The following is a 13,427-nucleotide window of genomic DNA, read 5'->3' as shown; positions in this document are numbered from 1 at the left end:
CAATGAGAGGGAATGACATATGGCCTTTTGTAGGAAAGTGGATGGACCTTGAGGGTGTCATGCTAAGCGACGTAAGTCAGGCAGAGAAGGACAGAAACCATATGTTTGCACTCATAGGTCTAGCAGGAAAACAGGAGAGACCTAATGGAGAACCAGGGGGAGCGGAGGAGGGAGAGAGAGTTGGGGAGAGAGAGGGATGTAAAACTTGAGAGACTATTGAATGCTGAAAATGAACTGAGAGTTGAAGGGGAAGAGGGAGGGGGGGAAAAGAGGTGGTGGTGATGGTGGAGGGCACTTAAGGGGAAGAGCACTGGGTGTTATATGGAAAACAATTTGACAATAAAATATTATGGAAAATAAATAAATAAATTATAGAATTTAAATAGTCAGAAATAAAGTGTATTCTTAAATATATTACTAAAAATACTTGGTTTTAGAGTGTTTGCTTTTTTTTATTTGTTTTATAAAAAAAGTTTTGTCCATTTGTCCATACATCTTCATTCGAAATGCTCTTTTCTTTGGCACCTGGGTGGCTCAATTGGTTGAGCATCTGACTTCGGCTCAGGTCATGATATCGTGGTCTGTGAGTTCAAACCCCACATCAGGCTCTGTGCTGACAGCTCAGAGCCTGGAGCTTGCTTGGGATTCTGTGTCTCCCTCTCTCTCTGCTTCTCCCTCACTCACATTCTGTCTTTGTCTAAAACATAAATGTGTGTGTGTGTGTGTGTGTGTGTGTGTGTGTGTATAAAAGAAATTATTCTGAAAAACAAAAAAGAAATACTCTTCTCTGGTTTGGTTGGTGGAACATGCAATTCTTGATCTTGGGGTTGTGAGTTTGAGCCCACATTGGGTATAGAGATTGTTTAAATTTTTTTTTTAAAAAAGTACTCTTTTCTGAGTATTTGCAACAACTTATTTTTATTTCTTACACGGTTTCTTTTGTCTCTGAACCATTTGGTAGTTATCCTCCTCTATAATTATCTATTTTTTTCTAGCACGGCTGCTCAACCTCCTAGTTTTCTTACTAATTTTTATTCTTGTTCACCTTTTATAATTTTTTAAATATTTATTTATTTTTGAGAGAGAGAGAGAGAGAGACAGAGTGTGAGTGGGGAAGGGACAGATAGAGAGGAGACACAGAATCTGAAGCAGGCTCCTGGCTCTGAGCTGTCAGCACAGAGCCCAGCGCAGAGCTTGAACCCACAGACAGTGAGATCATGACCTGAGCCGAAGTCAGACACTTAACCAACTGAGCCACCCAGGCGCCCCTAGTCTTGTTCACCTTTTAAATGATTATATTCCCAGATCCATGCCTAGCCATCTTGCCTTTTGCTTATGCTCTCTATGAAGTGGTGATCTCATGACTTCACCCCTGTATATATATGAAATGATGCTTTCCCACGTGTATTTCTATTCTAACCTGTCTTTTGAAGGTTTCCAACAGCCTGTCTGTCTATTGGGGTATCTCTTCCACAGGGACTTCCATGTAAAATTTCTAAAACTGAAGTCGTTATGTTTTCTCATTTGTCTGCTCCTTACCCTAGACTTTGCTTCTCTTGCATTTTGTTTTATAGTTTCATTTTCATCTATTAGTTACTCAGGTTAAAATAATTAATATTAGCCATGAATCTATCCTCATTCCTCTTAATCCCCTACATAATAATAGCCCTTTATGTACTGTGTCCTCTTAATTCTTCATTACATAGCTTTTGAATGGTTTTTCTTATTTCCATTCCGTTTCCTATTGCCATGACTTACCTGGTATGGTATCTTTTCCCAAACTTAAAATAGTTTCCCAGCTGGCCTCTTTACCTGAAGTGTTTCCCATCCTCAGTTTATTCTCCATTCTTTCATCACATTTTGAACTTATACTCTTAATGGAAGAGTGTCATCCAGCTACATAAAGTCTATTTTCTCTATCAGGTTAACTAGACTCCTGATTTTCAGTTTTATTGAATTCTCATGTGCTTTGTTTAATTAAATGCTTACCAATAAATTTTGCCACATGCAGTAAGTTGGAGCACATGGAGAAACATGTTCAATAACTAGGAAAAGTGTGAGGCAGTATTTTCTAGTTATAGACAAAGGTGTGATCAAAGCAAATTTACACAGAAAATTGCAGCTGTAATTAGGTTGATTCAGGTTTTATGTCTAAGCAATGATACCATTTGAAAAATTAAGGGAGGATTTGTCACCTTTATAATGTTTTGTTATTTAGTATGAATTATTTTTGTTTCCCACAACTGAAATGTCTTTATTCATAGTTACATACATAACTTTTTCCCAGTCCTACCTATAAATTATGCATTTATTTTTATTACTATTCTTATACCACTCAATTGAGAAGTAAATGTACAATTATAATACCTGCCATTTATTTTATACTTAATGTAATGTAATGTATCTCCATTTCACAGTTAAGAAAACAAAGATTGAAAAGAGTCATCTAGTTAATAAATGGCAGAACCAAATTTGAATTTAAGTTTACCACTTCACAGTCTTTGTTCTTCCCATTATATTAGCCCTGCCTTCTTACAAAATGTATAGTTTATAAAATCTATTACATTTATTGCGTACATATGTATCCATAACTACTTATTCAATTCAGTGTGCTCCAGAAAAGAACACTTCAACTCTTGTATGACGTATTCTTTTCCATTTAAAGATGTCACATAATATTGTTACCTAATATTTTTTTAGTACAAATACACAGTAAAGATAGTTTTATTAATTCAGTGAGAATAATTCTTTCTTTGACTTATTGGCATGCATTAAAATTAAATTAATTTAAGAGATTAGGTGGCTCATTATGAAATATTAATAATACCATCATTAGAAATAGGTGACAGCCACCTGGGCAGCTCAGTTGGTTAAGCATCTGACTTTGGCTTAGGGCGTGATCTCGCAGTCCGTGAGTTCAAGCCTCATGTCAGGTTCTGTGCTGACAACTCATAGCCTGGAGCCTGCTTTAGATTCTATGTCACCCTCTGCCCCTCCTTGGCTTGTACTCTGTCTCTGTCACTCTCAAAAATAAACATAAATAATAATTTAAAAATCCTTTTTAAATAGATGACGTATTTTTAAAACATTTATTCCTTTTTTTATGCATTAGTAGTTTTTAAAATCACAAATAACCCAGATTACTCCAAATCATGTATTAAAAACTTTTCTGTGGTAAATTGCTTTTCTCTATTAGAAAACTTTACCTTCTGAGGTTTTTTACCTCAGTTTTACAAAAATAATTGTCTTACAATACTGTGTAAGATATAGAGCATAATGACTTGAGATATGTGCATTTTGCAGAATAAGTACAATAATGTTTAGTTAACATCCATCATGTAATGTAGTTACAAAAATTATTTTCCTTATGATGAGAACTTTTAGGATCTACTCTTGTAGCAAATATACCATATAGCATTGTTAACTATTGTCATCATACATATTACGTCCCCAATGCTTATTTATCTTATAACTGGAAGTTTAAACAGACATTTTGACTACCTTCCCCCAATTCTCTTACCCTCTTCCTTTACTTAATATATATATATATTATTATATAATTAATAGCCAGAAGTTATAGAAGGACTATAATAGGATTCTTTTTTACTTTGTGTTTAATAGATATTTTGTATTTATTTTCAATAGGTATCCAACACTCACAGCCTTCCAGTGATTCATTGCTTTTGGAGGTAGTGAAACAAGTAAAAATTAGCAATATGGAGGAGGATAAATTAGAACTTCCTGAAGAAGACGTAACAGCCAGAGTAAATATGTATGTATAAGTATTTGAAAGAATTAAAAATTATTTTGTTCTGGGAGAGCCTGGCTGGCTTGGTCAGTTGGGCATCGGGCCTTTGATTTCGGTTCAGTTTGTGATCTCAAGGTTCATGGAATTGAGCCCTGCATTGGGTTCTGCACTGACAGTGTAGAGCCTGCTTAGGATTCATATTCTCTCTCTCTCTCTCTCTCTCTCTCTCTCTCTCTCTCTCTGTGTCTGCCTCCCTCCCTCCCTTCTGAAAAATGGGATTATAAAATCGTGGAAGGTATTTGCTTGAAACACTAAGCATGGCGATCCTGGAAAAATAAAGGTTTGAACTGCATAGGTCCACTTATATATGATTTTTTTGCAAGAAATACAGTACATTACTATAAATGTATTTTATTTTCCTAATGATTCTTAAAACCCTTTCCTTTTCTCTAGCTTACTTTATTGTAAGAATATAGTATATAAGATATAACATACAAAAGATTTATTCATCAACTGTATATATTATTGTTTGGTAAGGCTTCTGATCAACAGTCGGCTATTTGTTATACTTTTAGGGAGTCAATTTTATTTGTGGATTTTTGCACCAGGTTTAGTGCCACTAACCCCTGTATTTAAGAGTCAACTGTATTTCCAGGATCCATCAGTTACTGCTATATCAGTTGTGAGTAGTCTATCAGTATTAAGTGACATTATTGAGGAATGCTTCTTAAAACTGAGATAACTTTGAGCTAGACCTTGAAATTGGAAAATATTTTTAGCTGAATGATAATGAAAACATAACCTGTCAAATCTGTGGGATACAGTTAAAGATACATTTAGATGGAAAGGACAAAATAAAATATAAACTCTTAAGCAGAAGGAAGAAATTATAAAGATGAAAGCAGAAGTCATGAAAAGAAAATTGGAAAAGGAAAAAGACCAAAGAAAACAAAAGCTATTAAAACACAAAGAGCTAACAAAACATAAACTTCTTGTCAGACTAGTCAGGGAAGAAATAAAGGCAACATAAGTTCTAATATTGGGAATGAAAAAGGAGATAACACTACAAATATTAAAATGATTACAAAGAAATATTAAATACAACTTTGTACCAATACATTTAACATAAATGAAATGCACAAATTCCTTGAAAGAGACAAATTACCAAACCTCCCTCATGAAGAAAGTTTAACCTGAATCGCCTTAGATACATTTAAAATTTTTGAATTTGTAGTTGAAAATTTTCCCAAACATAAAATATATTGATTTCCTTATCTCTCCTTTGTGTTAATTATCATTAATACAGACTTTCCTTTGTTTTAAGACCAACAATACAGTTTTATAGTTACTAGTGTATTCACTTGTCTAAATCAGTCAAGGGAAGAATAGACTAAACTATATAACTGCCCTTTCTTTTTTATTTGCCTACATAATTACCATACTTAATATACCTTGTTTCTTTGTACACTTTCAAATTACCATCTGGTGTCCTCATCTTCTAGCCTGAAGGACATCTTTTATTTTCATGTAAGGAATGTCCTACCATAGATTCTCTCAGTTTTTGTTATCTGTGGTAGTCTTTGTTTTTACCTTCATTTTTGGCTACTTAAAAAAATTTAGGTATATCTTTTGAAAAATTGAGATTTATATAAAATAAAATTTACTGTTTTAAAGTGTAACATTCCATAGGTTTTAGTATATTCACAGATGTAATTACAGAGCATGTTCATCACTCTGAAAGGAAATCTTGTATTAAAAAAAATTTTTTTTTAACATTTATTCATTTTTGAATAAAAATGAGGGTGAGGGGCAGAGAGAGAGAGGGAGACACAGAATCTGAAACAGGCTCCAGGATCTGAGCTCTCAGCACAGAACCCAGTGCGGGGCTTGAACTGATGGACCGCGAGATCATGACCTGAGCTGAAGTAGGATGCTTATTAATCAGCTGATCCACCCAGGCGCCCCTCTTGTACTTTTTTAGTAGATGCTGCCAATTTTCCCCTCCTACATCTCCTGGAAACCACTACTCTGCTTTCTGTCTCTATTGGATTTGCCTGTTTTTGGCATTTTGTTTATTTCTTACAATATGTGGCCTTGTATGTCCAGCTTAGTTCACTCAGTATAAAGTTTCCAAGGTTCATTCATAGTATTAGCTTGTAACTGTACTTCATCCCATTTTATGGTTGAATAATATTCCATTATATGGATATACCACCTTTGTTTATCTATTCATCAGTTGATGAACATACAGTTGTTTCTACTTTTTGTAAAGTATACTTTGTATACTTTGTATACTTTACAAAATACTACAAGTGTAAATTATACTTCCATGAATACTCATGTACAGATCTTTGTGTCAACATATATTTTCAACTGTATTGGGTATATACCTAGGAATGGATTTGTTAGTTATATGGTAAATCTCTGTATAACCTTTTGAGGAATTGTAAAATTATTTTCACACTGACTACACCGTTAAACACCTTCAAGTAACATATAAGGGTTCAGATTTCTCCACATCTACCCCAATTTTTGATACTCAGTGTGTTTGTTTATTATACCATTCTGTAAGATTTGAAATGGTACCTTGTGATTTTAATTTGCGTTTTCCTAATGACCAGTGAAGCTGAGAATCTTTTTGTGGATTTGTTTACTATTTATATATCTTTTTGTGAGAAATACTTATGTAAATAATTTGCTCATTTTTTTATTGTGTTGTCTTTTAGTCATTAAGTTAAAATGGTTCTTTATTCTAGATACAAATGCCTTATAAGATATATAATTTCCAAAAATATTCTCCCAAATATACAATTTATTCTGAGCATCACTTTTTTTAGATTATAAACTACACATGGCAAGCATTTCTTTGGAACTAATTTTAATATTGCAAATTGACCAGGTTTAGTAGTAATCTTTGTTGGCATAAATAAGATTTTTGTTAATATAATTTTAATAATTTCTAAAGATTTATAATTTATAAATTAAAATGTGTTATTTATCATTCTATTTAATTATAAATTATATAATTATAATGCTATAATTATTGTTATAACTTATGTTTATTGGAGAAGATAACAGTCCTCTTAATATAAGATGACTTTACTTTAAGTAAGGTATTATAGTAGTAGCTCTTTGTATTATCTCTAGTTCCATTATCAGAGGACATTAATGGTAATGCTGTTGCTCTAGATTTAGTTGCTCTTAAAAAGTCTCATTTTACAGTTTAAGAATCAGTCATAATTAGTGCTTCTGATAAAACATCACTAATGATGCATTCCTTTTTTCACAGATTCATATATTACCTAAGTCAATTCATATTTCACAAATATAACTAAAATGACATGACTAGTGTTGCTGTAGTTTGAACTGTCCTCTGCCAGTAGACTTAAAGATTCACTATATTTTGTTTTAATAGGTAACATACAATTAAAATGTAAAACTTTTTTTTAAACTGAGTTATTGGGAAATAAGAATATTTTGGTCAGTAATTAATTTAATATGCAGTAGAATATTTTTATAGGTAATTCAAATACTCTTTTTTGATATTCTTTTCCATTTACACAGAATACATTGTTGGATGGTTTTTGCTTGGTTGATCTTTGTTTTTTTATAGTGATGAGAAAGAAGAACAGGATCAAAAAGAAAAATTGGTGTTGTCAGAAGACTGTGAGCTCATTACAATAATTGACGTAATTCCTGGCAGATTTGAAATCACTACTCAACACATTTACTTCTATGATTGCAGCATTGAAAAAGAAGATGGTGAGGAGTTCTGGGGGAATAATTTCTGTTGTTCAATAGTTAAGTATCCAGCTTATTAATCACTAATGAGAAGAAAACAATAAGATAGGATTGTGGAATTGTGGTCTATCATGTAAAAGGAGAAATGGAAAGTCAATATGGAATTAAATTTCAACAATGTATTGAAGGGAATACTTTTTTTGTTAATGTTTTTTAAAAGGCTTGGTAAGAGGGATTGCTGTAAACTTAAGTTATAAAATGCAATCTGAATTTTATTTGCACATTTATTTCTATCAGCTTTTACCTAATGCTTTATCTGAAAATTAAAGAATATTTAAATCTATAATGCCAACATAGAAAAGGAAAGATGTTTTTGAGATACAATAATCAGGATTCTCTAGTCTCCTGAGAAGGAAGTGGGATAGCTCTAGAACTTGAAAATATTTTTAAAAGAAACTGTCTAAACATCCACTAAATTTAACATGGTTTTTATGAAACAAATTTAATTCCTTTTCCCTAAGTGCCACTTTTGTCAGGAGCTAGGAGATGTTTTCTGCATAGTACAGGTAACTTCAAATGGTACTCTGGTCACAAGATTTCTTTGTTTTTAGGGGTAGGCTTTGATTTCAAGTGGCCTCATTCTCAAATTCGAGAGATTCACCTGCGGCGTTACAACTTAAGGAGGTCAGCCCTTGAGATTTTTCATGTTGACCAATCCAACTACTTTCTCAATTTCAAGAAAGAGGTATGTAAGATTCTGCCTTTCTGGAAGCCTCCAAGTAATTGCTTGAAATAATTTTCTATCTGGTGAGCTGTAGTAAAACTTTGGACTCTACTCATTTGTAAAGTCAAATATTGGAGGACAAAAATCTCTGCTTTTGGGGGGCTAAGTAGTATATGAATTTTTGTTGGGATTTGTGTCTAAGTATTTTTATGGTGCTTGTTTTCAATGTTTATTTATGAGTAGATAAATCTGTAGAATAATGAGTGTCAGCTAGTAAGTGCCTCATAGTATCCAGTTGTGAAGTAATATACAATATATACTATGTGACGAATTGATGAAAATGGGTCATTTAAATAATAAATGGGGCAGGTATTTCTTCCAGGAGAGGAGTATATTCTCCCCACCTGCCAAAGTTTTATTTATTTATTTTTGAGAGAGAGAAAGAGCGAGCGAGAGAGAGAGAGAGAGAGAGAGAGAGAGAGCGAGCGCAAGCACAAGCTGGAGAGGGAGAGAGAGAGAGGGAGACACAGAATCCAAAGCAGACTGTAGACTCTGAAGCATCAACAGAGCCTGACATGAGGCTCAAACCCATGAACTGTGATCATGACCTGAGCTAAAGTCAGATGCTCATTGACTGAGCCACCCAGGTGCCCCAGGAGTAGATATATACTTTTTTTTTAATAGTTTATTGTCAAATTGGTTTCCATATAACACCCAGTGCACTTCCCCACAGGTGCCTTCCTCCACTACCACCACCTACCTTCCCCCTCCCTCTCCCCCTTCAACCATCAGTTCGTTTTCAGTATTCAGTAGTTTCTCAAGTTTTGCGTCCCTCTCTCTCCCCAATTCTCTTTCCCCCTTCCCCTCCCCATGCTCCTCGATTAGGTTTCTCCTGTTAGACCTATGAGTGCAAATATATGGTATCTGTCCTTCTCCGCCTGACTTATTTAGCTTAGCATAACACCCTTGAGGTCCATCCACTTTGCTACAAATGGCCAGATTTCATTCATTCTTGTTGCCATGTATACTCCATTGTATATATATACCACATCTTCTTGATCCATTCATCAGGTGATGGACATTTAGGCTCTTTCCATGATTTGGCTATTGTTGACAGTGCTGCTCTGAACATTGGGATACATGTGCCCCTATGTGTCAGCACTCCTATATCCCTTGGGTAAATTTCTAACAGTGTTATTACTGAGTCAGAGGGGAGTTCTATTGATAGATTTTTGAGGAACCTCCACACTATTTTCCAGTGGGGCTGCACCAGTTTACATTCCCACTAACAGTGCAAGAGGGTGCCCATTTCTCCACATCTTCACCAGCATCTACAGTCTCTTGATTTGCTCATTTTAGCCACTCTGACTGGCGTGAGGTGGTATCTCAGTGTGGTTTTGATTTGTATTTCCCTGATGATGAGTGACGCTGAGCATCGTTTCATGTGCCTGTGGGCCATCTGGATGTCCTCTTTAGAGAAGTGTCTGTTTATGTCTTCTGCCCATTTCTTCACTATATTATGCATTTTTTGGGTGTGGAGTTTGGTGAGTTCCTTGTATATTTTGGATACTAGCCCTTTATCTGATATATCATTTGCAACTATCTTTTTCCAGTCCATCAGTTGCCTGTTAGTTTTCTTGATTGTTTCCTTTCCATTGCGGAAGCTTTTTATCTTGATGAGGTCCCAAGAGTTCAGTTTTGCTTTCATTTCCCTTGCCTTTGGGGATGTGTCAAGTAGGAAATTGCTGCAGTTTAGGTCAAGGAGGCTGTTTCCTGCTTTCTCCTCGAGGGTTTTGATGTTTTCCTGTCTCACATTCAGGTTCCTCATCCATTTTGAGGTTTTGTGTATGGCTTAAGAAGGTGGTCTACTTTCATTCTTCTGCATGTTGCTGTCCAGTTCTCCCAGCACCACCTGCTAAAGAGGCAGTCTTTTTTCCATTGGATACTCTTTCCTGCTTTGTCAAAAATTAATTGGCCATACATTTGTGAGCCCAGTTCTGGGTTCTCTATTCTAATCCATTGGTCTATGTGTCTGTTTTTGTGCCAATACCATACTGTCTTGATGATGACAGCTTTGTGGTAGAGGCTAAAGTCTAGGATTGTGATGCCTCCCGTGTTGGTGTTCTTCTTCAATATTACTTTGGCTATTCAGGTCTTTTGTGGTTCCATATGAATTTGAGGATAGCTTGTTCTAGCTTTGAGAAGAACACTGATGCAACTTTGATGGGGATTACATTGAATGTGTAGATTGTTTTGGGTAGTAATGACATTTTCACAATGTTTATTCTTCCGATCCATGAACATGGAGTATTTTTCCATTTCTGTGTGTCTTCTTCAATTTCCGTCATAAGGTGTCTATAGTTTTCATCATATAGGTCTTTTATATCCTTGGTTAGGTTTACTCCTAGTTATTTTATGGTTTTGCTTGCAGTTGTGAATGGGATGTTTCTTGATTTCTCTTTCCACTGCTTCATTGTTGGTGTATAGGAATGCAACTGATTTCTGTACATTGATTTTGTACCCTGCAACTTTACTGAATTCATTGATCAGTTCTAGAAGGCTTCTGGTGGAGTCTGCCGGGTTTTCCACGTAGAGTATCAAGTCATCTGTGAAAAGTGAAAGTTTGACTTCTTCTTTGCTGATTCTGATGCCTTTTATTTCCTTTTGTTGTCTGATTGCTGATGCTAGGACTTCCAGCACTCTGTTAAACAGCAGTGGTGAGAGTGGACACCCCTGTCGTGTTCCTGATTTCAGGCGGAAAGCTCTCAGTTGTTTCCCCATTGAGGATGATATTAGCTGTGGGCTTTTCATAAGCTGCTTTTATACTGTTTAAGTAAGTTTCTTCTATTCTGAGTTTCTCAAGGATTTTTATTAAGAAATGGTGCTATAGGGGCGCCTGGGTGGCTCAGTCGGTTAAGCATCCAGCTTTGGCTCAGGTCAGATCTCACGGTTCGTGGGTTCGAGCCCCGCGTCGGGCTCTGTGCTGACAGCTAGCTCAGAGCCTGGAGCCTGTTTCAGATTCTTTATCTCCCTCTCTCTCTGATCCTCCCCTGCTCCAGCTGTCTCTCTCTGTCTCTCAAAAATAAATAAATAAATAAATAAATAAATAAATAAATAAATAAAAAGAAAGGGTGCTATATTTTGTCAAATGCTTTTTCTGCATCTATCAACAGGATCATTTGATTTTTATCTTTTCTTTTGTTAATGTGATGTATCACATTGATGGATTTGTGAATATTGAACCAGCCATATAACCCAGGAGTGAATCCCACTTGATCATGATGGATAATTCTTTTTATGTGTTGCTGAATTCGATTTGCCAGTATCTTGTTGAGTATTTTTGCATCTGTATTTATTAAGGATATTGGTCTGTAGTTCTCTTTTTTTGCTGGTTTGGATATTAAGGTGATGCTGGCTTTGTAGAATGAGTTTGGGAGTTTTCCTTCTATTTCTATTTTTTGGAATAGTTTGAGTAGAATGTCTATTAGCTCTGCTTTAAATATCTGGTAGAATTCCCCTGGGAAGCCACCTGGCCCTGTGCTCTTATTCATTGGGAGATTTTTGATAACGGATTCAATTTCTGCACTGATCTATTCATGCTTTCTATCTCTTCTCATTTGAATTTTGGTAGTGCATGTATTTTTAGGAATTTGTCCATTTCTTCTAGGTTGTCCAGTTTGATGATTGCTTGTATTTCTAAGGGATTGGTTGTAATAGATCCATTTTCATTCATGATTTTGTCTATTTGGGTGCTCTCTCTTTTCTTTCTAAGGAGCCTGGCTAGAGGTTTATCAATTTTATTTTATTTTTTCAGAGAATGAACTCTTGGTTTCATTGATCTGCTCGACTGTTTTTTTGGATTCTATATTGTTTATTTCTGCCCTGATCTTTATTATTTCTTTTCTTCTGCTGGGTTTGGGGTGTCCTTTCTCCTCCCCTTCTAGTTCCATTAGGTGCTCTGTTAGATTTTAAATTTGTGCTTTTTCTAGTTTGTTTAGAATATATTCTTGAATAGTGTAAGTGGTTAAGTGAGTGCCACCAAAGCCAGATTACCTAGGTCCAGGTACTAGCTCCACCAATAGCTGTGTACCTTCACCATATTACTTAGGATTCATACCCAACCTCCCTTCCCTCTTGTTTTCCCTTGGGGTCACACTTCCATCACTGACAACCCTTTGTCTTGCCTAGCTTTCTCTCCATTTTCTGTTACAGGCATCTCTCCTGATAAATTACTTGAATGTTCAATTCTGTTTTGCGATGTGCTTGTCAGATGATCTGGATTAGCACATTCAGTAACTAAGTTTCTGTTTGTGGGATCCCAATTTACTTACAGATGATTTTATTTGGATGATTAAAGGGCATTTTGTATTTTTACAAAATAATGTTTTTTTTTACTATTAAAAATAAATATTCTCCATAGGAATATATAAAGCTTTTGTTTTTAGGAAGGTATCTCAAACCAAGCATGCTTCTGTTGAATACTGTACATTTTTATATCCTTAGAGGTTTTCTTATTTTTTGAGGGTTTTTTTTAATGTTTATTTATTTATTTTGAGAGACCAAGAGCATGAGTATGAGCTGGGGAGAAAGAGAGAGAATCCCAAGTAGTCTCCATGCTGTCAGTGTGTGGATCCTGATGTTGGGCTCACACCCACATACCATAAGATAATGACCTGAGTTGAAGTCGGATGCTTAACTGACTGAGCCACCCAGGCACTTCTACAGGTTTTTTATTTTTTAAGTTTATTTATTGGGGTGCCTGGTGGCTCAGTTGGTTGAGTGTCTGACATCGACTCAGGTCATGATCTCGCAGTTTGTGGGTTACAGCCTGCATTAGGCTCTGTGCTGACATATCGCTCAGAGCCTGGAGCCTGTCTTTAGATTCTGTGTCTCCCTCTCTGTCACCCTCCCATGCTTATGCTCTCTCTCTCTGTCTCTGTCTCTGTCTCTCTCTCAAAAATAAAAAATAAATAAAAGTTTATTTATTTATTTTGGGAGAGAGAAAGAGAGAGAGGAAGACACAGCAGTCGTCACACTGTCAGTATAGAGTCTGACATGGGGCTCCAGTCCCACAAACCTATGAGATCTTTACCTGGGCTAAGATCAGTAGTCCGGTACTCAACCGACCAAGCCTCTCAGGTGCCTCTAACTTTAGAGTTTTTAAAGCACATTTATATATATAGTATCTAATCTTCATAACAACCTTCAGATTAG

General features: G+C 35.5%; 1 protein-coding gene across 10 annotated transcripts in view; it reads left to right on the top strand.

Annotated features, from left to right (window-relative positions):
• The window catches only part of NBEAL1 (neurobeachin like 1), a 173,273-nt gene that overhangs the window by 111,350 nt on the left and 48,496 nt on the right, over positions 1–13,427 (top strand). For all 10 annotated transcript variants that reach the window (XM_029934027.1, XM_029934026.1, XM_029934033.1 and 7 more), the window contains 3 exons: positions 3,646–3,772; positions 7,362–7,510; positions 8,101–8,234. In XM_029934027.1, the coding sequence (XP_029789887.1) occupies positions 3,646–3,772; positions 7,362–7,510; positions 8,101–8,234 (410 nt within the window). The remainder of the gene's footprint in view (positions 1–3,645; positions 3,773–7,361; positions 7,511–8,100; positions 8,235–13,427) is intronic.

The sequence above is a fragment of the Suricata suricatta genome, chromosome 3, assembly GCF_006229205.1.
Source record: "Suricata suricatta isolate VVHF042 chromosome 3, meerkat_22Aug2017_6uvM2_HiC, whole genome shotgun sequence".
Classification (NCBI taxonomy): Eukaryota; Metazoa; Chordata; class Mammalia; order Carnivora; family Herpestidae; genus Suricata; species Suricata suricatta.
The sequence above is the reverse complement of the archived record's forward strand: the minus strand, read 5'-3'. Positions and strand labels throughout refer to the sequence as shown.